The sequence below is a fragment of the Chionomys nivalis genome, chromosome 4 (genome assembly GCF_950005125.1).
Source record: "Chionomys nivalis chromosome 4, mChiNiv1.1, whole genome shotgun sequence".
Taxonomy (NCBI): domain Eukaryota; kingdom Metazoa; phylum Chordata; class Mammalia; order Rodentia; family Cricetidae; genus Chionomys; species Chionomys nivalis.
In genome coordinates, this window is record NC_080089.1 from 100076697 (window position 1) to 100103525 (window position 26829).

General features: G+C 44.4%; 1 protein-coding gene across 5 annotated transcripts in view; it reads right to left on the reverse strand.

The window, feature by feature from the left end:
* Tmem108 (transmembrane protein 108) overlaps nt 1–26829 on the reverse strand; it is a 275455-nt gene that overhangs the window by 106885 nt on the left and 141741 nt on the right. For 4 of the 5 annotated variants that reach the window (XM_057766262.1, XM_057766264.1, XM_057766263.1 and 1 more), the window contains one exon: nt 23120–23205. In XM_057766262.1, the coding sequence (XP_057622245.1) occupies nt 23120–23159 (40 nt within the window). In that variant the 5' untranslated portion in view covers nt 23160–23205. The remainder of the gene's footprint in view (nt 1–23119; nt 23206–26829) is intronic. The other variant, XM_057766265.1, reaches the window with a different exon arrangement.

Genomic DNA, 26829 nt, shown 5'->3' on the forward strand with positions numbered 1-26829 from the left:
CCGCTGGTCCACTTTACTGTGCCTGACCACTGTAACCACTGTAACCCCCTCCTAACTAGTAACACTGTCACGACTCTCACTCTCTATGAACAATATAATTGCTGCACAAAGGAGCCGGTTATGTTTTTGAAATATTATTTCTCTGTTTGTAATTCTCTAGTGATGACAGCAGTAGCCAGGCTTGCTGTTGCTGTGCTGAAATGTCTAACAAAAACGACTGAAGAAGGACAGACAATTCCAGAGAGCTTCAGTCCGTCATGGTAAGGAGAATGGGACAGAGCAGAACAATTCACCTCATAGTGGCCAGGAGACTCAGAGGCAATGCCTGTGGTGTTTGTAAGACTCACAGCCCCAAGACAGTCAGAGGCCACAGAGGCCCGGCCTGTGCCACCCGGTGTGGGCAGGGGTGGGTGCCACTATGATGAGCAAGCATGTGGTAGAGAGATGGGAGAGAAAGAGAAGTGGGGTGGTTTGTGCACTATGAAGAGAGGCAGATCTGGAGACTTGAAAACAATGAGGAATGGCCCGATGTGACAGATCTGCACTGCCACCTGAGTCCATGGTGATATCTGGACCCTTGTTGCTGCTAAGGGCCAAGCCTGGGTCTGTGGCCTTTCTATAGCAGGGGTCTGTGTTGATGTCCATGGCTCGTATCACTGCCAGAGACCATGCCGACCTCCTTAGTCTGGGCTGCCATCTGAGGACATGCTGATGTCGGAGAACCACGCTGAGCTGGGCCAACCCCTCACAGCCATCACATGGTGGTGCCAGCACGGTGTAGACTCAGGAGAGATGGCTCCGATCCCACCCCTTACCTGGGAAGCACAGGAGAGCTGGCTAGGTGTGGGTATAAAGAGCTGGCCCCGATGATGTGGGTGTGGGAAAGCTGGCAGGCTGATCAACTCAGCTACCAGCCAGGCCCAGATCTCAGGCTTTGAGCTGGCCCACTGCACCACCTACCCTCTCTGTGAACTGCTGGAGTGAGCACATGAAGGGCCAGTCCTGCAGAAGCAAAGCTGCAGGATCCGCATGACTGGGGCAGTAGCAGGACATCCGAGAGGAGTCCGGGTGAGGGTCTGGTATCAATGGTACAGCAGAAGCAAGCGGCATTGAACCAGACTGATGACTCAATGCAATCAACATTTGCACGTGAAGCTGGTCAACAAAAGGGCGACTGTGTGGCACAATTGAGACACACCATGACACACCACAGCTTCCAAGGCAAGATTTTCTTTTTTTAATTTCTATTTTCTGTTTTCTTCGTGTGGAGGTTACAGGGGCAGAGGGAGGATAAGGAAGAACTGGGAAATGAGTGGGATTGGCGTGCATGATATGAAATTCACAAAGAATCGATAATCATAAATGGGAGAAAAGGGCATCACAGTCTGACTCTGATGAGCTTCCTCCACTTCCCTTCTATTGCACCTGGGCTGTCACTATGAGATGAGTGAGGACCCAGAGAATAGGCACAGGTGTTCAGTCAAAAGCGTGGCGATGCCCTGCTTCCCCCTGAGCAATGCATCAGGGAAACGGTCTCAATTTCTCATGCTGAAGACAGAACAAAAGCATCTGAGAAATTAAATGGTGGTCATGTCTGTTGTCGCCTTTAACCTATGTAGTACCTAGGGAGGTGCGACTTTGTGAAGGTCTGTTTGTAAAGATTCCCTCAAGGATGCAGGCATGTCCTAAGTCTTCCTTCCTTAGGGAACGCCTTCTGGAAACATCCTCGTAGACACATGCAGAGGAGTGCTCTGCTGATGCCCTAGGTCCTTCTCAATCCAATCCAGTTGACAACGAAGTCTAACCATCAAGCCTTCTAAATTATCTGCATTTAAAACTCAAACGGCCCCTCTCACCCAGGTTCTGTGTACCCAGGGGTTCAGATTGTCTCACTATGTTCCAGCTACACCCAAACATGTCCCTGGGGCCTTGCTCACTGCACCCCTTTCCTAGAACATTCTCTCCTCATCTTGGCCAGGGAAGGCCGTTTTCTGTCACTCATATTTCAGCCCGAAATGTCCTCCTGGGATGTCTTTCTTGACCACAGAACCAAGTATGACCTGCTACCTGCTATACTGATAACGTCGCCAGTTCCCTCCATAGTGGGGTTCTCCTGGTTCAATTTATTATTATTATTATTTTCTAGTTCCCCGATAGTTTACAAACTCCAGAGGTCTTGTTGATCTTAGCTACCAGAATAATGCTGAGCATGCAGTGGGTGCTTCGTATTCTTACTGAAAAAGACGCAAGATCTAAACAGTTACTGGTGGGTGGCTTATGAGCAACAATGAATGCAGGTTTGCGAACTGGACTAAGTGTGAGGCAGATGCCTGACAGCAAGCTCAAGGTGTATGTGAGTGCATAAGTTGCTGTGTTGTCCTACATAGTAGGGGCCTTGCTGTGTTGTCATGTCCACAAAATCAGTTCTAAATCTCTTTGACCCTGAGCTCAGCAGGTTCTCTCCTGGGCTCTGTCTCAAGGAGCCTAGAGCCTGAGAACTCACCTGCTCAGTGCAACCTAGAACTGCCTTTTTGTCCTCTGGAGGACTCAGCTCCTTCCAGACTCATACAAAAATCATACCCACTCTCTGAGTACTGGAGACTTTCCTTTGCTCCAGTGGTAAGGAGTCTTTCTAGGAAGTCACCAAGTCCTATGTCAGGACTCAAATATACTCTTTCTTTGCAAGGCTCACATGTTCTTTTTGGGAACCCATTCCTGCAAGTACTGATATAGATTAGCCAAAGGAGGCCTGAGCTTGAAGCCAGAAGCTAGGGGTGAAGGCTAATTATACTGTTTACTTGCAGCCAACTTAACCCCAAGTGTATGACTTAGCCTCACTGGGCCTCTGCTTCTTCATCCGCACTGGAGGAATGATGCTACTTTCTGCTAAGATAAAGATGTGAAGCGTGTGCTTCCTACGCATTCCACAGCTGAGTCATGAAGGGAGGCAAGCCCCGAACATCAGACTCGCCACTTCTCAATAGCTTCCTCCAGTGTTTCCTCGAGTATTTCATAAGGGAGCGGTTCTCCTAGAACCCCATATGGGGGATGCACAGCACCCTAAGTCCAGTCCTCGGGAAGCAACGCATGGCCTCTCATTCCAGGCTGCAGAAGCGTGAGTAGCTAATCAGAACAGCCCTATCAGAGTGCAAAGTCATCGCAGCACTGAAGTGTGAGGATCTTGACTCAGGAGCAGGGATGCTTTAAGAGGCAGGCAGGTATCACTGGAGACTAAGGAGAAAGGGGAGTGAACCTGCTAGCCTGGATGAAAAGCTGTGACAAAGGACAGAGTGAAGTCAGGTCACATGATATGGATGTGTGGAAGTGCCGTAGGGAAAGCCATGACTTTGTATGCTCACTTTAAGAGGCAAAATAAATGAAGGAGAAGGTAAGCAAAAGAGAGCCAAGGAAAAAGAAACAGGGATAAGGCTGTCTGCCCACTCAAGGGCAAGTGAGCCTGTCACACTGAAAATATCAAATGTCTTTATTTCACTAGAGCACAAAGGGCAAAATTTCCTTCTCCCTTGAACTGAATTCTCCCTGCATTTGAATTCTTCTAAGGTCTCTCGACACACAGAAGCAGAGGTGCTTCCCTTCAGCAGACTGTTCCTTCACAGCAACTCTAAGGAGAAATCTTTTCTCTCAGAATAATTCCTGAAGCAACAAGGACCCCCATGAGGTCCTGGCCTGTAACTAACAGGGCTTTATGCTCAATTACAAACCCTGGTACCATAAAGAAGTTGACTTCAAATTATTGGACACCTGCAGCAAAACCCTATATGGAATAGGGGAGCCAGAGGAGTGTGGGGGCAGTGAGGTGAGAGAATGGTCAATGTGGGTACCACACACCCCACACACCGCTGTGCTGACCTTTGCACTCATTGCCTCACTAAGCATCCCAGATGCAGGCATGCCTCCTCCCATTTAATAACGAAGGAAAAGAAGGAAACAGTAGCGTCAGGCATAGAAAATGCATGATCTTCTCCAGCACACGGCCTCCCTGGCACTACCGATACAGTTTATTAGATCTAGGAGCCCTGAGAAGGTTCTGAAAGCAGGAAAGGCAGTCTAATTCTCGGATGACTTTCTCTGGCAGCTGCACACAAGTCTTCTCACTGTGTCTTCCCAGTGGGAGGGAAGACGGAGCTTTCTAGGCTCTGGTAATAAGAGCACTAGCCTCGAATGAAGGGTGTGAAGGCTCCACCTACATGGTTAACTCACCTCCGGAAGTGCTCTCGTCCTGATAATGTCACCTCAGCGGTGTTACAGGGTGAGTTTGAGAGAAGGACATAAACATTTAACACATAGCAGGTGTGAGAAGCATTTTTACTATGGGACTCGGAGGCTTGAGACCTTCTCCACCCATCACCTTTCCCTGTAAGGTCCCCAGGGAAGACACAAAGCAACTCCTCATATTGAAGATCCCTTCCCTACCGGATCCTCCTCCATGTTGGGGTTCTGGCAAAGGTTGCTGGGACCACTGACTTCTGTAAGAGGGGTATTGCTCAGTGTTGGGTACTCAGTATACAGGGTAGAAGAGAAGTCCCTACACTTATCTCCCGAATCGCATCGTTCTGCCCAGTTCCCAGCTTCCCAGCACTGATTTATCCAGTGTAGACAAACGAACCAGTGTCATTACTAATGTCTACCTCTTTTTTCTCTTTATTCAATAATGACTCCCAAGGAGAAGGAGGGCTGAGGTAGATCAAGGTTTTTATCTTCAGCCTAATTTGTCAATGCCAGCTTTAATATATTATCAAATGAAAGATAAGTGGAGCCAAAGAGTGGGAAGGAGAAACAGGATCCTTTTTCAGATTTTGTTTCAAGAAGATAAAGTTATCAGAGACACAGTTATTATAAATCCAGGCTCCACTGTTCAAGCAACGCTCTAAAATCAGGTAACACTGTCCTGCTTTCCTAAGGATTATTAATAATACATTTGCAATGACTCAGAAGCTGGCTATAAACTCTCCAGGACAGAACGAGAATGTAATCTGTCCACAGCAATGGAGATGAATCACTTTGATAAATTCTTGATGATGCTGTCTCATCTCCTGCAACTTTGGAATGGTTTACAAGTCTACAGTTAATCCTTCAACAATCCCATAACTACTTCGTTCCTCACCGGAGTATGACATCTTGGGTCATGGAAGAGGTGCTACTGGATAATACAGGAACTGTGCAGAAGACCCAGGTCATAAATATTATGAGACACGGCCTCAAAAGAGGTATCAATAAAGACTTCCAGTTGCCTCTACCTTAGGTAAAAAGGTAAGACAGGTAAGAGGATGTAGTGTGTCTTGTAGGCATTTGACATCAGGATTGGCAGATATAGGGATGGTTTCCTTTGTAGATATTATGTTCAACCATCCCTCCCACCAGGGTGCAATGCCACAACTGTGGTCATCAGTAAGCTGAACTGAGCAACTTCTGTCTTTCATCCTTTTTTAATTTTACTCTAAGGCATGGTTTTATAAATTTAGTGGTAGGGCACTTAATTGGTTAGTTTGGTTCATTTATATTTATTGTACTTTTTGATATTTGGGGTTATTTCTGTCTTGTTTTATTTACCCAACTTTCTTTCTACCCCATTTTCTCCCTTCTTGATTGTGTTCTTGAGGGCTCTGAAAACTCTATTACTCTCATTCTCTTGAGTAGACTTGACTAGTTTGGAATTCATAAATCTTATTTCTACCATTTTAGTGGTCCCCTTGAAATTTTGCCCCCTCTGTGGCAATGTTACCTTGTCTAAGAAAAATCAATGCTTTTTCTACTCTTCTTGAATGATACAAAAACTTAAATGACTCAATTTTCCAAATTCTTCCGAGTAGTTACAGTATGTTATAGGCTTGTTTTTCATCAGCTCTGCAGACCAGGCATTATCATACTGCTTAATGAAGAAAAGATTTCACTCTCATACTCGTACACTTCATTGCTAAAATTATTATTATATGAGACAGTATTTCTCTATGTATCTCTGGCTGTTCTCACAGAGGTATGCCTACTTCTGCTTCTCAATGGGGAATTAGAGTCATGTACCACCATACCCAGCCTCTACTCTGTTTTTTTTTGAAACCCCCCAATCACAGATGCATTAAACCTTCTTATATGTGGTTTTGAATGATCTGGAAATTGCTATGTAGACTAGCATGGCTCTCAGCTTGCAGTGATCCTCCAGCCTCAAACCTCCTCAGTGCTGGGATTATAGGTATGTGCCGACCCACCTGGCTAGACTACATGTTTACTTAGTTCTGGCTGGTCAAGTTATATCATTTCGCATCTACTCATTTCTATTTTTTTCATAATATGACAGTTAGTCTTTTTCTAGAATGGCTGTGCCAACATTTCCAGTAGTAAGTGCTCTTCCAGAGCTTTGCTAGTGTTCAAGAGTTAAAACTCCTTGTCCCTTTCCCCAGAATGCCATGGAAGCGATGCTGTGCCACTCTACGGCTGGGTGAGCAATCGTCACTTGGGTTCTGTCAGAGTCTTCCTACAGATACTCTAGGGACCAGCCACCACATGTGAAAGGGTAAAGGATGGCTAACCCAAGTGAGGTCTCAATCATAGCAACATAAGCCAGCTGAGAGCTGCAGCAGACAACTAGTGAACCAGCGCAGTCCCCAGGTCACAGCTGAGGGCTCAGATGACTCAGACATGACAAACCATTCTTCCTGTACCCCCAACTCCCAGCCCACAAAATCCCCAAGCAAAAACAAATGAGCGTTTAAGCCACTCAGTTACAGAGTAGTTTACTGGACACCAGTGGACTGTAACAACACAAACTAGTTCATGTTTTGGTACCTGATAATTAATTGGTAGTCAGCCAATCAATCAACCCTCTATCTGGCGGACTCAGGCACAACTCAGCTTGTTTCCTTATATATCAGGCAACTCTTTGGTAAGTTAATCCATAGCCATCTCGAGGCTACTTATTTGAATGCCTCCTTAATAAGAAATCCCCATTTCTGGTTGGTCTCAAGATGTTACAGATTTGAGTGGCTTATGTGGATGTGGTTGGGGCCTTGGCTGGGTTGTCAATTTCAGCTTCTTCACATGTGGTGTTTGGTCATCAGGCTACCCACAGGAGTCGTGTTTATTTAGATCCTGTTCTGGAATTACTCACATGGCTTATTTAACATGGACTACAAACCTAGCTCATGAGAGGGCGGGTCTATCCATGACTCTAGCTGCTCAGTGGAGGTTTCTGTCATAGCAAAGTCACAGTCATGGAGGGGCCTGCACATTGGCTTCCCCTGTTCTTGGACAGTCACTTGGCCTGCAAATACTTACCAAACATCGTTTCCATGTTCCTTTACAGGACAACGACACATGTTCCTTCACAGACATGCTTGAACCCTCACTGATGCTGCAACCATTCTTACAATTTAGTCTTTCAAGTGTCTGATGGGCGACTTCCCACACTCTACAGAATTTACCAGAAGCTCTGCGAGATCAGGCTATTACTGTCCTAAAAATATTCTTTCATATGCATAATGACTACCCCTGAACAACGTCCACTAGCCACTGAGAGCACATTTCTCAAGATGACTAACAGCTAACCAGCAGTAACGTGGCCAACGATGAGAACAGGTGACGTTAATGAGTGGCATAGAGGAGTCCTTCTGCAGCCAGGGTAGAGTTCACAAAGCTGGTTAGAGGGCACTGTGCTTCAGTTTTCTGCATGACCCTGGCCACAACAGGAAAAGTAAGGACGTGCCTAAGCAGTGATGATGGAGGAGAGCTAACTGGAGAAGACCTCACATTGTCTTCACTTACACTCACTTTCTGTGTAGACTTGATGACACCCAGGCCACCATTTTTGTTTTTCGCAGTATGCCTTTTAACAGAAGGAGCAACTCTACAAATTACTTGGTGTTTTCATAAGTTCTGTGATGGTACGGAGAATCATTCCTGAGGCAAGGCTGTGGGCACACGTGGAAGGTATTTTCTCGATTAGGTTATCTGAAGTCAGAAGATCTACCCTAAACGCAGGCAGCACCTTCTCAGAATGCCCAGATCTAAAGAGGCCTAGGGAAATGCTTCTGCTTTTGCTGGCTTGCTCTCACATCTTGGCAGTGAGGTCACCTGCCCAGCTTGTCTTGCTGCTGAGCTGCCTGCCACTGGCATTACATTGGAGCCTATCAGGGGCTCTCCAGGAATCTTCTAGGCCCTTGGCATTAGGACAGGATTACTGCGGCATCCAGCCACATGGACTGAGGTGCTAACAGGTTCTGACCCCTCTTGTATGCATTCAGCCATTGTCTGAGTACCCAGATTGCATTGCATATAACCAATCTGATAATTCTCCTTTAGTAGATATTCATTCTATTGCTTCTTTCCCTCTAGAAACCTAATGTTGGTGGATAAATGAAAAGTGGGTCTAGCAAAGCTCAGTAGGTAAAAGGATTGAGAGCAGGTTACCAGCATACCAGCATGGCCAGAATCAGAATTCAGCATTTCTGACTTTTAGGTGATTTGCTCTTGCCATGGGCTACCACAGAAATGTATTTGTTAGGCAAACTGCACCTTCCTCAGCGAGCTTCTCTGCCGTCATCAATGGACACACAGAGCCTGTCTAAGTCCCTGTCTTTAAGATGAACAATCAGAGGTCAGAGAGGACGCACATCCATCCATGTGGTTCTAAAGAGGGCAGGATTCTATGCCCGTTACCCTCCATGGTTTCTCCCCCTTCCTGTAATGCTCTCAGCTCTTCCCATCTCTCCACAAAAAATAACAACAGTTGCTATATGACATAAGACTTTTTCACAGATGGTTTTAAGAAAAGGATTGATCTGAGCTAACCTCAGCCCAGCCCAAAAGGAAGCTACCAGCTGAGCTATGGTGGCAGAACCACGAGCTTCTGTTATTCCTAATTATTCCTCTGCTGAAATTTTCATTCAGGTCCTCCATTGGCTAGCCACATACTCCAGGGGGACCCAACACCACAGCCCACAATGTAAGGGCTGTCCCTGTGTCCTGCAGCATTCCCTAGTCTTTCAATACTAGTACATCAGAGTTGAAATGTCTCACAATTTTCTTTTCAACTTCAGAAAAGTAATATTTCCCCACAAGTCTGTCAAAACGTGAAATTACGGTATGTCTGATCACTCATTCATGGATTTCCCGGACACCCACCCACACCGGGAGACGTGGTGGTGATGATGACAGTAATGGCAACAGAACTCCATAATGGGAGGCCATCATAACGACACAGTGCTTAGGAGCTCCATGGCAACCGGATTAGAACTTGCTGTGTCTGAGAGATACATCGACGGTCTTAATTTTTTTTCATGCTACAGGCTGTCAGACAAATCCAACACTTGACAGGCTGTCTCATTTTATTAGTTACTCTCTAGCTAGAGTTTTATGATTAATGCAAAGAATACAGGAATGACTAGGTTTTTACTCATGATGTGTGCTTTCCTCTCGTGGTAGATTTGTTCCTGTAAGGGGATGCCAAGCCACGGACATTCCCCGCCTTCCTGCATCTGGAGGGGGCTGTGCCATCAGAGCCACATGGTGTAGCAGATGTTTATGTATGTCACATCAAGGCTAGGGAGGAGACAAATGTGGTCTCTCCTGTTTCTGTCATGATCATGGAGGTCAGGTACTGATGAAGGTCGGATTGTGAGATGGAAGAACCTTCAGTTACTGAGCGCACCTCAGAGGTGGTCAGAGCTGAGACCTGTGAGTGAGAAACAAACCTCTGTAGGCTGGAGAGATGCCTCAGCAGGTTGAGGCACTTCCGTGTAGGCCTGACAACCCAAGTTGAGTTTCTGGATCCTGCGGGTGGCTGGAGAGTACAAACAGAAGCTGTCCTCTGATCTCCAGACATACTGTGGCACATGTGCACACATGCACACAAGCATATATACACACACACACACACCCCTCTTAACACACCTTAACCTAAACAAATAAAACAACTTTTTTTTTTTTAAAAATGTTTTTATTTTAGGCCATGGTGGCTTAGGTGTTGTTACTGGCAATGATCTACTGACAAAACAAAAACAAAAACAAAACAAAACCCAAAACCAACCAACCAACCGACCAAACAGAAATACAACCAATTATCTACTGGTTGACTGTGCGATTCCCCCAGAGCTTAGAAAGGCACTTAGATCTTTGCTGTGCGCAGGCACGCACATCCTCCGATCTGATTCAGTTACAGAAATCGCTGGCTGTGCACCAACTTTGGTCCTGAAAGGCCACCAGCTCACTACTACCACCCATTAGGGCTGCATGGTCAATAAGAGTCCTCAAGAGAAACAAACAGAAGCCCAGGGCTTCTTGCCCCAGGAATCGACTCTATAATTTTTAAAGCAATGGCTCCAGGTCAAATCCACCCGTTTTTCAAGACGAGAGAGAAAAAAAAAGAAAACTGAGAAGCAAAGTATATTGAGGTTGAGGAGATAGCTATTTTAAAAAGTCTCCTTCCCCTTCCTGTTACAGCTCATAATGATGCATTGTGTGACTCAGTTGCATTCAGGGTTCCTTGCAGAAGCGGGGAAGACCCAAAGTAGTCTGATCATCCCCATTACACACCCATCCGAAAATCTGAAAACATACTGAAAAATACTCTGATGAGCAACTGCCAACCGCACAAGTGGACTGGCTGACACCGGGGGTACAATGTACAGTCTGCCATCAGCACAGTCCTGCATACACACAAGCCCGAGGCTTCTATTTCTAGATTACTGTACCGACACTCCAAGAAGGCATATTTTTTTGAGGCTTAAATATATATAGCTACGGTATTTTTCATAAATTAAAATTTATTTTTCTTACTAAACTTTTCTACCACAGGCATATTAATCACTTACATATTCAGAGCTTAAAAGTTCTCAGTTCCTTAAGAGAAAACATATTCAGGCCAAAAGAGCATTTAAGAAAATGGAGCCTCTGGTAGCCGAGTCCATAGTTTGAAATGTCATCAGTTGCAGGAAAAGGATGCTCAGGGCTATCGTGCATGGCAACAGAGTATCCACGGCAACAGAGTAGTCATGGCAACAGAAAACTCAGTAGCTGATTTCATTAGTGTAAGTGCTTTTGCTGAACTTGAGAACGCATCACTGGGGTGTGGCTGCTTTCTCCCCAGTCTTTCTGTTATGAATACTTAGGGACAATGAGTAGAGCCATTGCTGAATTTCAGACCCTGGACACGTGACAAACTGTGTAGTAGCAGAGAAAGCCCAGTGGTCAATGAAAGGGTTTTTGCGAGATATTTGCAATTCTTCAAATGTCAAACCACCAGCAGACTGATTTCCAGTGTGGGTCTCTGAAGATTCTTACGCTATTATAGTAAATTTATTAAACAGCAAATCAAAACAGTGACGTCAAACTGTTCAAGTTATCATGAGCTCTCACTGTAAGAGTGAGGATGGTTCATAAACTTCTCCATCTGCTCATATGCTTGTTTATAATAATTCTGCATTCAGTGATGACCTCTTCCATGAGTTCTTCATTGGCTCCCCTCTATTTCTTTACACTGAGAAATTGGTTGGTTTTGAGACAGGATATTGCTATGACCTGGGACTCACACTCTTCCTGACTCAGTTTCCTGTGTGCTGGGATCACAGGTGTGCGCTAGCATGCATAGCTTTGCAAAATATTTATTATCACTTCCATTCTATTCACCAAACTGAATTAACCTTTTCCTGCAGGAACACAACTTTAAAAAAAGAAATAGAAAAGAGACAGGAAAGAAGGGAGGAAGGAAGAGAGGAAAGAAGAAAGGAGGGAGGGAGGAAGGAGAGAAACTATTTGCATTTTTTCAAATACTGCATACTAAAAGACTAGCGAGCTGCTTGTCAGAGGAGAATCATGGAGGCAGGCACTGAGGATGTGGAGGAGCTAAGGCCATGCAGAAGGAAAGCAACCTGGCTGCAGACAGTGTTGCTGGTGACATCGCATCCATGATGTCCACAGCATCTAGAACATTCAACCTTAATCTGTGCCAATAACACCAGCTCAGTTGTGGAGTCTGAGCTGAGGCAACACCCAAAGAACCAAGGCGAGTCAGCATCCCCGGTGCTAGGTGAGCGTTCTGTGGAGGGAAAGCCTTTAGTGCTGAGGACTTATGAGAGAGCTGGGGATGAGTCAACGATATCCTCCTTGTGGAAGAGGATATCCACAGAGACTAAGCAGGAAACCCTGAGCTGAGATTAGAGGAGGCTTCTGAGTCAGATGAAGACTGGCCTGCTAATGGAGAAAGGGAGGAAATCTCCGGTAGGGAAGGGAGGGGCACCTCACACTGAGTGCCAGCTATCCACCCTTCCGTGTGCCCTTTCCTCGCTATACTCCGCAGACCCAGTGGGTACCCAGAATCAGCTGGATGAGGAGGAGAGCCAGCAATGACACAAAACTTCCCCATCATCCAGGAGTTCCCTTGGCAACCTGGTAAGGGCAGGAGCTCCACTGAGCAGCAGGGGCAGGTGTGGCCTCTGCTGAGGGCTGGATGATGGCAAATTTAATCTAAGAAATAATTAGGCAGATGTTACATTGGAAGCCAGATTTCTTTTCCTATCTTTTTTCACAGTTTCTATAATAACCTAGGATTTCTAAAAATACAGACATAAGGATGGCACGGGGCGGGGGGGAGATGCTACAGATTCATCGGCTTACGAAAGAAATGGCCTGATGCCTTCATGCCTCTCGGTTGCAATAATTCTTTGCCAAATATTGCCTAGCCAATGTCTGAGGTCAGAGTCAGTCCTGCTACTTGTATCTTCGCACAGATCTGGGATGGGGTGCGGACATCAAGACTGACTAACCACCAGGCTGCTAAAATAAGCTAATGCAGATGCAAGAGGAAGTGGGGAGGAGTCCACCGGCTGGGGCCGCCAAAGCTCTGAGGAAAAGCCCCACTCGGATGACCCCACTTTCCTCAGGGGGTTGTATAATCTTCCTATATTGCAAGGGCTGTGATTTGGAAATATGGGAGGGTGGAGCAGTTGTGGGAAAATTCTGGGCCTGAAGATAGAGAACGTGGGTCTAAGATCCTCCGAATTTGCTGTCTTCGGCAAGACATTTGGCTTTCTAGGTCTGCCTTTCCATCTTCCAGCACAGGTAACTTAGGCCGACCTCAAACTCTATATCTGAGGAGGATTTTGAACTCAGGATTCCCCTGCCTCCACCTCCTCTGTGCTGGAATTCCAGATGTGCGTCACCATGCCTGGCTTGCATTTCCTCAATAGTAACCTGGTAATAAAGTGACACCTGTCACCAGAGCTGTCCTGAGTGTGTACTGGACAGGAAACCGTTTGCTAACTACAAAAGACTTTTCCTGCTTCCTATAGTGTTGGTTTTGGGGAATAATACTCACCATTTCCACCTTTGGAACCAATTAAAACATGCGACGAAGAATCAGAAAGTGGGTCCGTGTGTTGCTCTTTCCACCAGCTAAGGTGCTTTTGAGAAAGGTTTGATCTGTAGCTTTTTTTAAAATCATATCCTATAATGTGGCATCTTTTCTTTTCCCATTTCATAACCTGTCCTTTTGATTACACGCTCTGGACGGTGGAAAGTCTACCTTGTATCTGTAATCCTAGAGTTTCCCACAGAGCTATCTAGCAGGCATTCTGTCTGAGGAGGAAGACAACAACGAACAATGTTTGTGCTAGAGTTTTTTTTGTGAAGCCTCTGTCTCCGAGACCAGCTTTGGAGCTCTCTTTGGAGCTATGTCTGGAAGACAGAACGCAGGATCTCTCTCATACGACAGGTAAGCACTCTGTCACTGAGCTATACCGCATCGCTGGGCTCATGCCTCTTCATTCCAAGTATCATGTGGAACACAGAACAGGCTCTTTTACTAAGGCGTGTTGAGGCTGGGTGTGGTGTAATGTCAGCACCCAGGAGGTAAAGGCAGTGTGAGCAGGCCAAAGCTAGCCTCATCAGGGTTTGAGGTCAGCCTGGTCTACGTAAGATAACCCTCCCACCTTCTCCCCAAAGAAGCCAGGTATAGAGGGATTCATGCCCGTAATTCTAGCACCTACGAGGCTGAGGCAGGAGAACTACCTTGAGTTGAGATCAGCTAGGGCTGCATAGAATTGTCTTTTAAAAATAGTGTGTTAAAAGAAAATGGAAACAGAAGGACCCTCCTAGTCTCCTCAGGAGTTACAAAGAAGATTCTAAAGTCATGTTTTCTTCTAAGGATTCTATTCTAGACAGTTCGTTCCACTGGGAAAGACCTCTCTTCTGCAAGCTCTCTCTGTGGAAGGTTCAACTCTTGGTAACTTCCGCCAGGTCAAGCTACAGCATTGTGTCTATCAGGTACCCTGGACATCTGGGCATGTGGCCCTGGACATCTCAATTAGAGTTAGTCTGCTAATGCCTTTAGCGGAGAACTGTCATCTTGTAATTAACTTTAGAGCCATGACAGAAGCCTGTGACATCGATGACTCAGAACATAACCACTGACCCTGTTCTTCTCCTGAGGGACTTACAGATCATGAAACAATATGTTTAGGAATTGTGGGTAATAAGCTTGTAGCGGGAAAATCAGGAGGAGCTAGCATGCAGAGGCTTTGCCTGAAGGGGTGAGGCCGACCAAGCCCTCTCCTTAAGAATGCACCTCCTCAGAACAGGGCTTTACAGGAACTTGAGAAATCCATCTTGCTGCAGAGAAGCTTCTATGTCTCCATGGTGTGGGTATGAAGCCTCTGGAATCAGCCTGTACTCTCTGTGGGTCCATCTCTTTTCTATGCCTTGGGGGATGTCTCCAGAAGGAGGTTTTGTGTTTGGCCCTGGATAACTTGTGAGGGCCCTGCCTTTGCCCTTTCTAGACCAAACCAGGATTAAACAACATAGCTCACAAGGTCTTAAAATGATCTCTCCATCTCTTTCTCTCTACATGTCAGGCAAGAAGTTGACAATCTGTAGACAGTCTCAGGGATTCTACCCGCATGAGACTCTGTCCCCACACAGTGATACAAGGCAGGAGGAGCTGCGGGGGCCTTCATAAGCAACAGTCTGAAGCAACTGAAACAGACCCAAAATGTTGCTAGTGTAATAGAGGAACAAATTTTTAAAATATCCCTTAATTTTAATTCATTTAAAAACCCTAGTTTTTCAATTATCCATTTTGTATCTGTATGTGTGTTTGTGTATATAAACATATGTATGTATGTGTGTGTGTGTGCATGCAAGTATGTGTGTGTGAGTACCTGCATGTGTGCCCATGGAGGCCAGCTGTTGATGCTGGGTGTATTGTATCACCTTTCACCTTGTCTTTTGAGACAGGGTTTCTCAATGAACTTGGAGCTCACTGATTACCTAGACTGGCCACCTAGTAAGTCATGGGGATCTTCCTGTCTCTACCTTGCTAACCCTAGGGTTTTAATATGGGTTGCCAAGCCAAGCAGTGGTAGTGCACACCTTAAATCCCAACACTCGGGAAGCAGAAGCAGGTGGATCTCTGTGAGTTCAAGCCCAGCCTCCTCTACAGACAGGGTTCTAGGACAGGCACCAAAGCTATACAGAGAAACCTTGTACTGAAAAACCAAAATAATAATAATAATAATAAGTCACCATACAGGCTTTCATCCTCCAGGGATGCCAGGATAGAATCATGTCCTTGCGCTAGAGTGGCAAAGCATTTTACTGTTCGAGCCATCTCTCAGCAGCATCCCCCCTGGCAACTAACAATTTTATGACATCTTAATGTCAAATACTTCGGACAAAAAATTAGTATTAAATTGAAATGTGCTGCACACCATCCAGGAGACTTCCAAGGACTGGTATGAGCACGTGGAGGAGAGCAATGTGACTAAGCACTTTGGAGTGCTGACCTCATACCGAAACAGTATTCTGGATGCACCCGTGCAGGTGCTGAGGGGAGTCCCGAGTGGATGTGCATTGTTTGACACGAACATAGCATTGTCAAGGACCCCGATGTCTCAGCCCCAGGGAAGTGGCATTCCCCAGGGAGAGCTCAGAGGGATGACAAGGCCTTCCTCGGATTCTGGTGAAAAGAGCAACAGTATGCGCAGTATGCCTTTTTTACTTTCTCCTTCTAGATGTTTAAGGCCTGCAGATTGCTCCACTAGAGAGAATGCTTCTATGAGATTAGCTAAACCCACCTCCTCGTTCAGCTGTGTATACTGACCCCACCACCCCCTTGGTTATCTGTATGCAATCCTGCTTCCTTCAGCTATAAGCAATAACCCCGTTTCTCTGTCACCTACATATAACAAGCACACTGAGCTTCCTGGGTGCTGCAGCTTCTCCATCAGAGCCCAGACCATCCAATCCCAGCTTCTCGGTCCATGTGTCTGTCCTTTCTTCATTCCCTTGGTGCTCCTAGTCAGGGTTCTGAGACCAGAGTCATGTAAGGACACAGAACATTGTATTAAATAGAAACTGATATTGGAATGGAATTTATTTCACTCATTTCTTTTCACTTAGTTTTTTTTTTCAAATGTAACTACCAGAAAAAATTTTTTGAATCTGTCTTGTGTTGTATGTTTGGGAAGACATATGACATTCATTGTGATTGTGGTTCTCTCTGACTATCCAACAGCCTGCCCATTGCTTCTCTGTCTAGCTCACTTCACTTCACTGCTAACGCCACTGTCACCAGGAGAGGGTGGAACACCCAAGGGCCAGGTACTTTTGGAGGCTGAAAATAGCTTGTGCTGGCTTTTAGCTGACATTCTTCAGGGACACGTAGTGGTAAAAACAGATCCAGGCAAGAGAAGCATCGCTTACCTGAATGCCATGTGGAACTTGAGGGCAAGGTGGCCGAGAGACTAGGATGTGACATGCTCGGGTGTGGGGCTAGGGTCTGAACTGCAGGCGACAGGGAGGCCAGGATGCATGACGGAGCAGAGAACAGGCTAAGGTGCTAGGAAAAGGAAACAAAGCTGCCGTGCCTGGGTACGGGTCGGGGTGGGGTGAGGGGACCGGAGAGGACACCTAGCATGCACCCTGCTTCGGTGGCACTTAAGCTGCTTCCCTCACGTCAACCAGGCTGGGGGCCTGGCCATGTTGCTTATCCACTCAGGGTGGTCACAGCATCTTTATTTATCCATTTAATAAGTGGACATTACTAGTGGGTTGTCCTTTTGACCGTGATGATATGTGATTTCTATTTAAGCTAAAGAACAAAGATCCTTCCAGAAGATGAGAGAAAAGGGCAGCAAATGGCCACACCCTGGTCAATGTCTGCTGAGATTTAGCAACAGCGTCTCTTAACGCTTCCTTTCTTCCTCTGTCCTTTTGCTCCCTTCCAAAAGTAAATGACTTGGCAGCCACCCAGCTCAGTCTCATGGAGCATTGAAGCCAAGGTCTTGATTTCTTATTGGATACATAAGGATGTGTGTCCATCAAGATGTCCCCACAGGAACATCTGCACAGCTATTTCCTCCTTCCTTCATAGTTACATTGCAACTTGCCTTAGAAATCTATAAATAATTTTGTTTTTCATAAGTTCATGATTTAATTTTTTTTATTACATTTATTTGGTGTGTGTAAGTCCGTCGTTATGTGGGGGTCAGAGGAAAACTTCTGAGAGTTTTCTCCCTCTACCACATGTGTCTCAGGGACTGAATTCAGGTCACCATTCTTGGCAGCAAGCACCTTTCCCTGTGGAACCATCTTACTAAACCTAGAACTTTTTCAAGTATCCACAGAGTAGGAAGAAATTTGGATTTTGAGATTGGTAATGATTCCAAATACCTGCCTACATGGGCAAGGTCTTTGGTTCAACCCCCAGCCCTACAAACAATAATAAAGATACTAATGGCTAATAAAGATAAGTATAAAGCTTTGAGGCAGAATGGTTGCTTGGCATGTGCATGGTCCTGTGTTCAGTCCCTGTCACCAACAACTGAAGAGTTTCTTCTCATCTATGAGATGGCATTGTTAAAGAAATGTAGGTCGCACAGGGGAGGAATAAAGAAATAAAATACCCGGTTATATTCATCACTATAATTCAATAAAGTAGGGGTGTTCTATACAGGAGCAATTTCAATTACAGCTCTGGTCAAGGGGTGTAGTTGGCGCATCAACGGCAGACTGCTTATCACCAACCTTCACCAGCCTTCTCCGCTACTCTAGGTCAAGTTCTCAGCAATGGAAGACATGTGATCTCTTACTAAATTTACTCTCAGAAAAAATGGGAGGGCAGAGGGGAGAGGTGATATGGACAGTAAGAAGAATGGCCCAGTGTTTACGGGATCATCCTGAACATTCGACATGTACGTTAACATGCAAATCCCCAAGCTTAAGTGAAGAGTGCCTGACGTGCCCTTGTCTTACTCAATTGATACCTGACATACCCAGGAATACAGACTCCAGCTCTGCCTCCAAAAGGGAGATAGTCCGAAGTATGAGCTGTCTCCTACCAGAGCTTGTAAGACAGAAGCCCCACCCTTTCTGGGCTTCCTGCCTTGCCTAGGCCCACTCTTCTATGATTCTATGCATTATTCCTGGGGACCCTTTTTGATAAGCTAACCCACAGGGCTCCCTCAGGACTCACATCTCTCTCTATTACACTTGCCATGAGAAAAGTGAATATCCTGACAATATCAGGTCAACTGAAATATGGGTTTTTTTTCTCTGAATGAAATTTCTATAGCTAGTCTATTGAAGTAAGTTATTACATTTTATTTTTTTAGTTCAATCATTTAACACTTACACTTATGGTCAAAATAACCATAATATATGAATGAAATGAGCTGACCATTTATCTGAGTATCCTCTCTCCCGAGGAATTCCCCTTTACTGTGGTGAGAACTGCTTAGCTAGGTCTCCATGTAGTCAGGTAAGCTGCCTTCGTCACTCTGGCTGGCTTTCAGGCTGGCTTTCTCTCAGGGTGGAGGGCTGGCCACGCCTCACAGGGATCTTCAGGGGAGCAGCTGGCATTTTGGTCATTACCATTCCTGTGCCGTGTTTCACTTCAGAGCACCCAGCCCTCCCCTCTCATTTACCTTCTACCGCAAATAGGAACGCAGGGGTGTCCTCCAGCAGGTACCCAGGAAACGATTCTGATTTGCTATCTGGGTAACTCCCCAAGCCATGGTGCCTGAGAGTGCCCTGGTGCAGCTTGAACAAAGCCAAGTTCACCTGACAGGCACTGCCGAGACACTTGCAGTGGGAGAGGACCAGCCCAGGAGGGGAGAGGCTGGCAAACTGCCACAGTGAGGAGCAGCCACAGGGAAAAGGCTGCCAATGACTAAAGCAGAGGCAGGGCTGGGAGGGAGGGGGGGACTGGATGGAGAGGCTGCAGAGCCAATGGGTCCTGGGTTTGGAAGATTCATAGGTTCTGCTCTCAAGAATCTCTAATATCTACCACACATTAGTATAGCCAGTGACTCCTGTCTCTGAAAACTCTGAGGTCAATTACAAATGAATATAGAATTGATGGGGAAAATGTCTTTTTAAATTGAAAAATGACAACAAAACAAACCCTGCTTAACCTTCTTTTTTCAGAAGAAAATTCCAAAATTTTAACAATGTTGTTAAACAAAGTGATATCTATCTGTCTATCTATTTATCTAATCAATCATCTCCTCAATTTATGTACTTTATGTAGAGTGAAGGTGAGCAGAACCCATCTGAACTGGCATCTGGACAGAGTAATATAGACTATTTCTCTCCTTTCTTTAAAATAAGATTGCTAAGCAAATAAAGGTTATTTACTAAATATTACCGTTTGCTGACAATGCAACAGCTCATATTTGAAGGGCATTTCATAACACTGGAATATTTTATGCCCTTTTCATTTATGTCTCATGAGTCTATATCAAGGTAGATATTATACTTTTCATCTGGGCGTCGCAGTTGAGAAAGCACTTTGTGAAGTTACACAGTTGCTCAGAGGATAGGGGAGAGCTCAGAGTACATCCTTTACATCCAAACCCAACATTGTCTCCTCCCATATATTTTAGCAGAGGGTCTTTCATAATAAACTGGATTTATTTACTAGAGTCAACAGGGTTTCTGAAAACTTTTCTCAGATATTCCCTGGCAATTCTATGGTGAAAGGCAGTCAAAGGCATAAAAATATTTTCCAGTCTTTACTGACATTGCTTACAGTGGAAAAATATCTTAAGATTTCATTGGCAAAAAAGGAACCGTTTAGTTGAATAAATTTAAGAATCCCAACCTATAATGTAAAAGGCGTTAAACCAATTAGGAGCCCTTTAAAGACCGTGTATGCTAAGGGTCACACTGCACAGCATTTCCACCTCAAATGTATGTGGATGACTGCAGAGATACAGAGACCTGTCCTATCCCTAGAGAGTCCTTGCGAATCTTTTCATGAAAGGAAAACTATCTGGCCTCCAATGTTTAATTTTTTTTAAAAAAAATAAGCAAACAAATAAACAAACACTCAGCACAAAGCAAGGAAGAAAGAGAAACCCAAGTTCTAACATGTTCCCACAGCAGTCACTAATAGGGTCAAGAATTATCAGCTGCTGGGCGGGCAAAGCCCCGGGGAGAGGGGGCCCAGCAGCTGGTAAGCCATGGAAGCATGCTCTAATTGCTATGTTTTGTTTGGAAATTGAGCCCAATAATTAGAAGAGCCAGGATTTGGACTCATTCATTCTTTATCCAGAATCCAGCACTGCCACACTCCATGGCGGTGAGGACCAGACAGTGGCAGTGTCATCCTTTGCAAAGGATGAGGGGTGAAGCTCCCACTCCCCCAACCTTCGGAATGCCCCTCAGTAGCTGTATGATTGCCTGTAACATCAGAAAGGCGAGATTTAGAGTCAGTGGTTGTTTGGACCAAAAGGTCGTGCCCGTTATAATCTACATCAGCTCCCCGACTTTAGTCTAAGGGAAGATTTCCCCTCACTTGTCAGGAGAAGCAAACACGAAGACAGAAGACACAAGCTGACTTCAGTGTGTGATGCCACAGTTCCTCGGATCTCTCCCCAGCTTTCAGAGGACCCACCGGAACTGGAAGACTACAGATGGCCTTGCCGAGGCTTGGCCCTGAGGGAGAACTGAGTGGCAAAGGCTTGAGGACTATATTACCCACAGTCCAGCTACTAATTATGCATGTTACCCATGCACCTGTTTTTACAGGGTGAGGTTTAATTGACAGCATGTAAAAGCTTAGGCAACATTTTCTTAGTGGCTCACACAATAACAGTGCATCAATGATATCTTAGATTTTTATGGAGAACGATCATAAAATCAAATACTTACGGAGTCCCATTATGATCCGAGCTCTAGACTGGACTAACCTGAGGAATGCATGAGGACCGGAGTTTGGATCCCCAGAACCTACATAAAAGCCAGGTATGGTGCTGGAGGAATAGTTGAGAATTCCACATCTTGCAGGCAATGGGAAGTCAACTCAGATGCTAGGCTGTATTCTGAGCACAGGAAACCTCAAAGCCCGCCCCCACAGTGACACACTTCCTCCAACGAGGCCATACCCACTCCAACAAAGCCACACCTCCTAATAGTGCCACTCCCTATAAGATTATGGGGTCAGTTACATTCATACTACCACATTTAACAACTGGATGCCAATGGCATACATGAGTTATTATGCATGTCAATAACCAGGGAGGGTTAGTGACGGTTATGACCTACCTCCTAACTACCAAATTCTCTTGGCATCTCTACAAACATGGACCATTGGTGCCTATAGCGGTCCAGGTGATGTCTGACCCCTCCAGCTTTTAGGGTGCTCGGTTTAGAGTTTAGAAGAACAGATACTGTGCAACATTAGGCCTAACTCTGAATGGTAGAATAATTTATCTAATGCCTTTCAGATAATACATGGCTTTAAGTAATATACAGACATGGGACACACAATCAGCACAGGAGATTCCTCAAACATTTTTCTACCTTTCAAATCTGCTATGCTGTTTTGCAGTGCCCCAATTCTCCTGCAATGAAGCCTACCATCCCTTCTTTGAGATGTAACACATGTGTTGATGGGGGAGGGGAGAGACTATCTTTCACAGGTCTCTTTTTCCATCAAGGTAGACTAACTCATGTCTTTATGGCATAGCCTCTTCAATCTGTAAAGCCCCCCTCTAACAAATAAGTTTTTTATAAAGTGAGGGGGAGGGGAAGAGGGAGAAGGGGGAGAGGGAGAGAGAGAGAGAGAGAGAGAGAGAGAGAGAGAGAGAGAGAGAGAGAGAGAGAGAGAACGAACTATGGTCCCATAGAAAACAGAAAAAGAACAGAAGAAGGTCCCCCATAAAGCCTGGCAACTTTCCAGCAGGCTGACCGAGCCTTACGAGCTTCTGGAATTAGAATTCAGCAGACAAAATGAGCCAATTAAAACGCTTGGCCCCAAACTGTGTGTAGATAAAGAGCTTTGCAGGCCACGGCAATCTAACCTGGGCTGGAAACTCCATGGGCTTACTGCCTGGTGATTTGCATCTCAATCGTTTTCATTTGATTCATTTTATCCACTCAGCAAAAGTCAGCCGCTGCTTGGTTTAGGAAAGCCCTGTCTTCCATCCGCCTCCCCACCAGGCTCTCCAGACACAATGTGCTCCATCCTCAAGGTTTCCAACGCAGTGGCTTTGCTCTGACTCAGAGTGGCCAGCGTCTGTTGTGTCAAGTGAGATCTCCAGAGCATCAAAAATGTGTACTGCACTGGGTTTTCCATTCAACTCAGTAGCTATTCCCACCCCAGCACCACCATTAACGGTTCTTTATGACATAACCCCAAAGCGCATGAGCAACACACGGAAGGTCATACTCCTTATTCAGCCATAAAAACCAAGAAACCACATTGATTCCACTATTTGAGAATCACGCATATCTACGCATCACATTCCAAGCCAAAGGCTGTGTGGTCCCCAAAGCCTATCAGGTTCCATGTGACAAAAATCGAGCAAATACAATCTACCAGTTCTTTCCCACGAGGAATCAACACAAGATCATACAGCAACACCTTATATTGTACCACGGAATAAAGAATGATTATGTTTTTGATGTGCATTTTGAACTAAGTCACACCAGAATTATAATGACGTCTACAGTATGACGGATGCCTAAGACACGAGAGCGACTTGATGCTTGGTGGCTTATGCAGACGGGAAACGACCCAACCCTAGTATTCCTCTACCAAGATCCTGGCACTCGAAAAGTGACAACCTTGGCACATTCCAGGTAAAGAATGAATGCGGCGTGAACTTACTTAACAGTTGGCAATAGAGGGCCTGTAAACTTCTCTTCATGGTATCATCTGGTCCTGCTTGTCCTCCAGTTTATTCATGATTCTGTCTAGGAAAACGGGAGAAGAAATTGTTACATCAAGGGACACACATTCCCAATTAGAAGAATTCCATTTGGGTGCGAGCATGGCAGTGCACACAGAGCTGTATTGGAAATAGAAAAATCTTAAAAACATTTAAATTTATAATGTTCTATGTTAGACCATTACCACTGACCAAATCCCCGAGCCATGTTGACACCCCCACCCCTGAAGACAACCCCATGGACAGAGAGTGAGAACCTGGCTTTGAAGGATTTTTATACTACTCTAGACTAGGGGGGCGATTGAACAATTCCTAAACAGGGGTTGCCTATGGCCACCAGAAAACACAGATATTTACATTATGATTCATAACAGTGGAAAAATTACAGTTATGAAGTAGCAAAAAAAATTCTGTGTTTGGGGGTCAGCAGAACATGAGGAACTGTATTAAAGGGTCACAGCATCAAGAAGGTTGAGATCACTGATTTAGTCTTAGGAGAAGAACAAGGGTCTTTGTCTTTTCTAATCTCTTTCCTGCTGAGGGCTTCACTAAACCAAAACAAGAAAGATTTTTCACATTGAAAATGTGGGCTGCAAAATGAATTTGTTAGCTGGGCCTGGTGGCACACGCCTGAAATTCTGGCACCCAGAAGACAAAAGCAGGGGGAGGGAAGAGTTCAAGGCTAGCCTGAGCTGCACACTATGGCCTTGTTTCAAACAAATAATATAATAAAATAAATAGCATTTAAAAATAAAAAAAACAGAAATAATTTATTATTATAAAGGATACTTTTACGGAGTATTTAGAAATCACAGTTAACTGAAAATATGGATAAGAATGACTAAGAAAACACAAATGATATGACCCTGTCAATACGAGGCAGTCCCTCAGACTCTGGAGCACCTCTCTGGGTTTCCCCATGCACTCCATATGTCTGCGCTGTTTTATATATTCTCACTCTGACTTCCCCTTTTAGCAGCAGATGCATGCTGCTATATCAACAGGAATTTACTACCTGCCATTTAGGTAGCAAATATTTATTTAGGAGAAGTTCCTAGAAATGAAAATGCAAGGAAACAATAAAAGGCTTTGGAGAAACCATAAATTTTCTCTTGAGAACCAGTATCATAGAATAACCATTTAGACTACATTCTACCCAAGAATGGAAATGTACAATTTCCTTTTGTGCCTCCAAGTAAATATTACATCTTCTTGCTTTAATTTGTACTTTATATGCTTAACAGTCATTTATCTTAAAAAGTTAGAATTTATAATCTTTGACATTCTTTACCAGCATACCAAGTTTTCATTTTCTCATAACACCCCAAGTAGAACTAGCTTGCCTTAATATCTTTTAAAAATTGAGACATAACTGATATATCATAAAATCCTGCCTTTACTGTATGTGACTAGCTGGTGAACCCCCATCAGAAAGCTTCCATGTGCACATGACTGATCCATATGCAGAGAATGAAAGATCGTGGAGTGCTCGGTTCTAAATGGGAAATCTATATCACAGCCTCTCCCCTCGAGGCTCAGGGATCACTTCGGAAGAGGGGGGCAGAGAGATCATAAGAAGCAAAGATAATGGGAGACTGACCCCCAACAGTGTTTTCAAGGTGTAATGAATGCAATGCTGTTGTACCCAAGCACCCACAGTGACTGCACTCACAAGACCTGCACAAGATCAAGCCAACCCAAATAGTAGCACTTATGGGGAAGGGCTCACAAAGTCCCACTGATGACTGCTGGGGAAAGGAGAGCCAGTTTCTTCAGGGACAACCCGATAGGTTGTCCTTGCTCCAGTGGATGACCTTACACATGTGTAGATACTGGCAGTACTAAGTGAAGTAAATGGGTTAAAGAAAGCAAACACTCCCCGGGGGAAGAAAAAGTGGTAGGAGGGATATGGGAGGGGTTACAGCAGAAGGAGTTTGGGGATGGAGTTGACAAACCCACATTATATGCAAATATGAAATTCTCAAGCAATAACTTTTTTTTTAAAAGCTGCTCACCCATTGTCACTACCTATCCCAGAACGTTTCATTACTGTATCCACTACTCATTGTTAAACCCTTGTCTGCTTCACTGATGACCACTAATCTACTGGTGGCCCTTTAGAGTTGCCTATTCTAGGTTCACATAAATATAATCGATCACATAATACATGGCATCTGCATCTGGCACTTTTTACTTAGCATAGTGCTTTTGAGCTTTACTCCTGTGTGTGACATACCACATTTAAAAAACAAATTTATTAAGAATGCTTCTCATTTCCCCATGGTTAGAAAGACCTTTGTTGGTCTCGTTACAAAATATTTCTCTGTATTTTTATATTGCATTTATATTTATATAGTATTTTATATTGCATTCTTTATTTTCTAAATGCTTTTCTATTCTTAGATGAGTTTCTAGACTTTGTGATACTTTCAATTTCTGTTTTCTCATTGTACCATTGGAGTGGTGTTTATATTAAACCATTAGTATAGTTACTTTTCTATTATCATTGTTTTTGATATTTGTCTTATTGGTGCTTAGATGATTTCAATGTGTTAACTTTATAGGGATTATAGTGGGAGATTTCTTTTATTTGCTTAGAAAAGACTTGGTATCTTCAAAATTCCAATGCAGTAAAGGAAAAGGAAAATATTTTAAAATGTGCCACTGTGGATATCAGAATGTCTTCCAAAGGGTGAGAAGTTATCTTTTCAGGACCACAACAACTTAGGGATGGCCTCAGTTAGGCAAATAAAGATAATACACCCCTAAGAGGAAAAAAGAGAGACAGAGATCATTAAATTGCCTTTAGTTAAAATTAAATAAAGATACTTGAGCTTCTAGGTATTAGTGTTGGAAAGATGGGTTACAGAGGAGGTTCAGCAATGGCAGAGGCTGAGGTGATAAAACAGGAGGTGGTTAAAAAAATAGGAAGAGGCAATTCCAAAACATGCTGGCGGGTGAGGCTGAAAGATAAAGGGTGGGAGGAGAAATGGCCCTCAGGGTATGCCATGAACTTTAGCTTTCCTCTGCTTCTTGTTTTGCACTATCTTTACTAACAGGCTCACTCTGCATTCCTTCTCCCACAGTGCTCATTCATGAAGAGCATCCTTGAAACCTTAGGATACACCTTCATGAAATAGCCCATTGCTACTAGGACTTCACAGAGGCAGTTGAGACAAAAGATCACGTTCTGAGCCAAGGGCCACCCCGCTGCCAGCAGCCATAAGCAATGGGTAGTGGACATCTATATAGTACTTAGGACATGGTAAACACTCAGTAAATATCCAGTAAACAGGGGGCAAATGAATATAGAGATGATCAAGTAACAGGAGATCAGAAAATAATTGTAGTTAACTTTGATCAAGGAGAACATAAACCTCTTAGTCATCTCTAGAAATGCTTGGTGGTTTTTGAAGAAGCAAGAGACGCTCCCCAATATAAGGAATAAAGCAATTAGTGAGCTAACATAGAAATAATTGAGTCAGCAAATCTCAGAATTTTGTGACCATCTGAGTTTCTCAGGGCTATCCCAACAACAGACATCATCTTGTATACTATTTATTCAAAATTCATCTTGATTTAAGTCCTTTGATAGAATTTCACAATGTTTTTTCTTCATTTATATCCTATTGTCTTATCAAGTAAATTT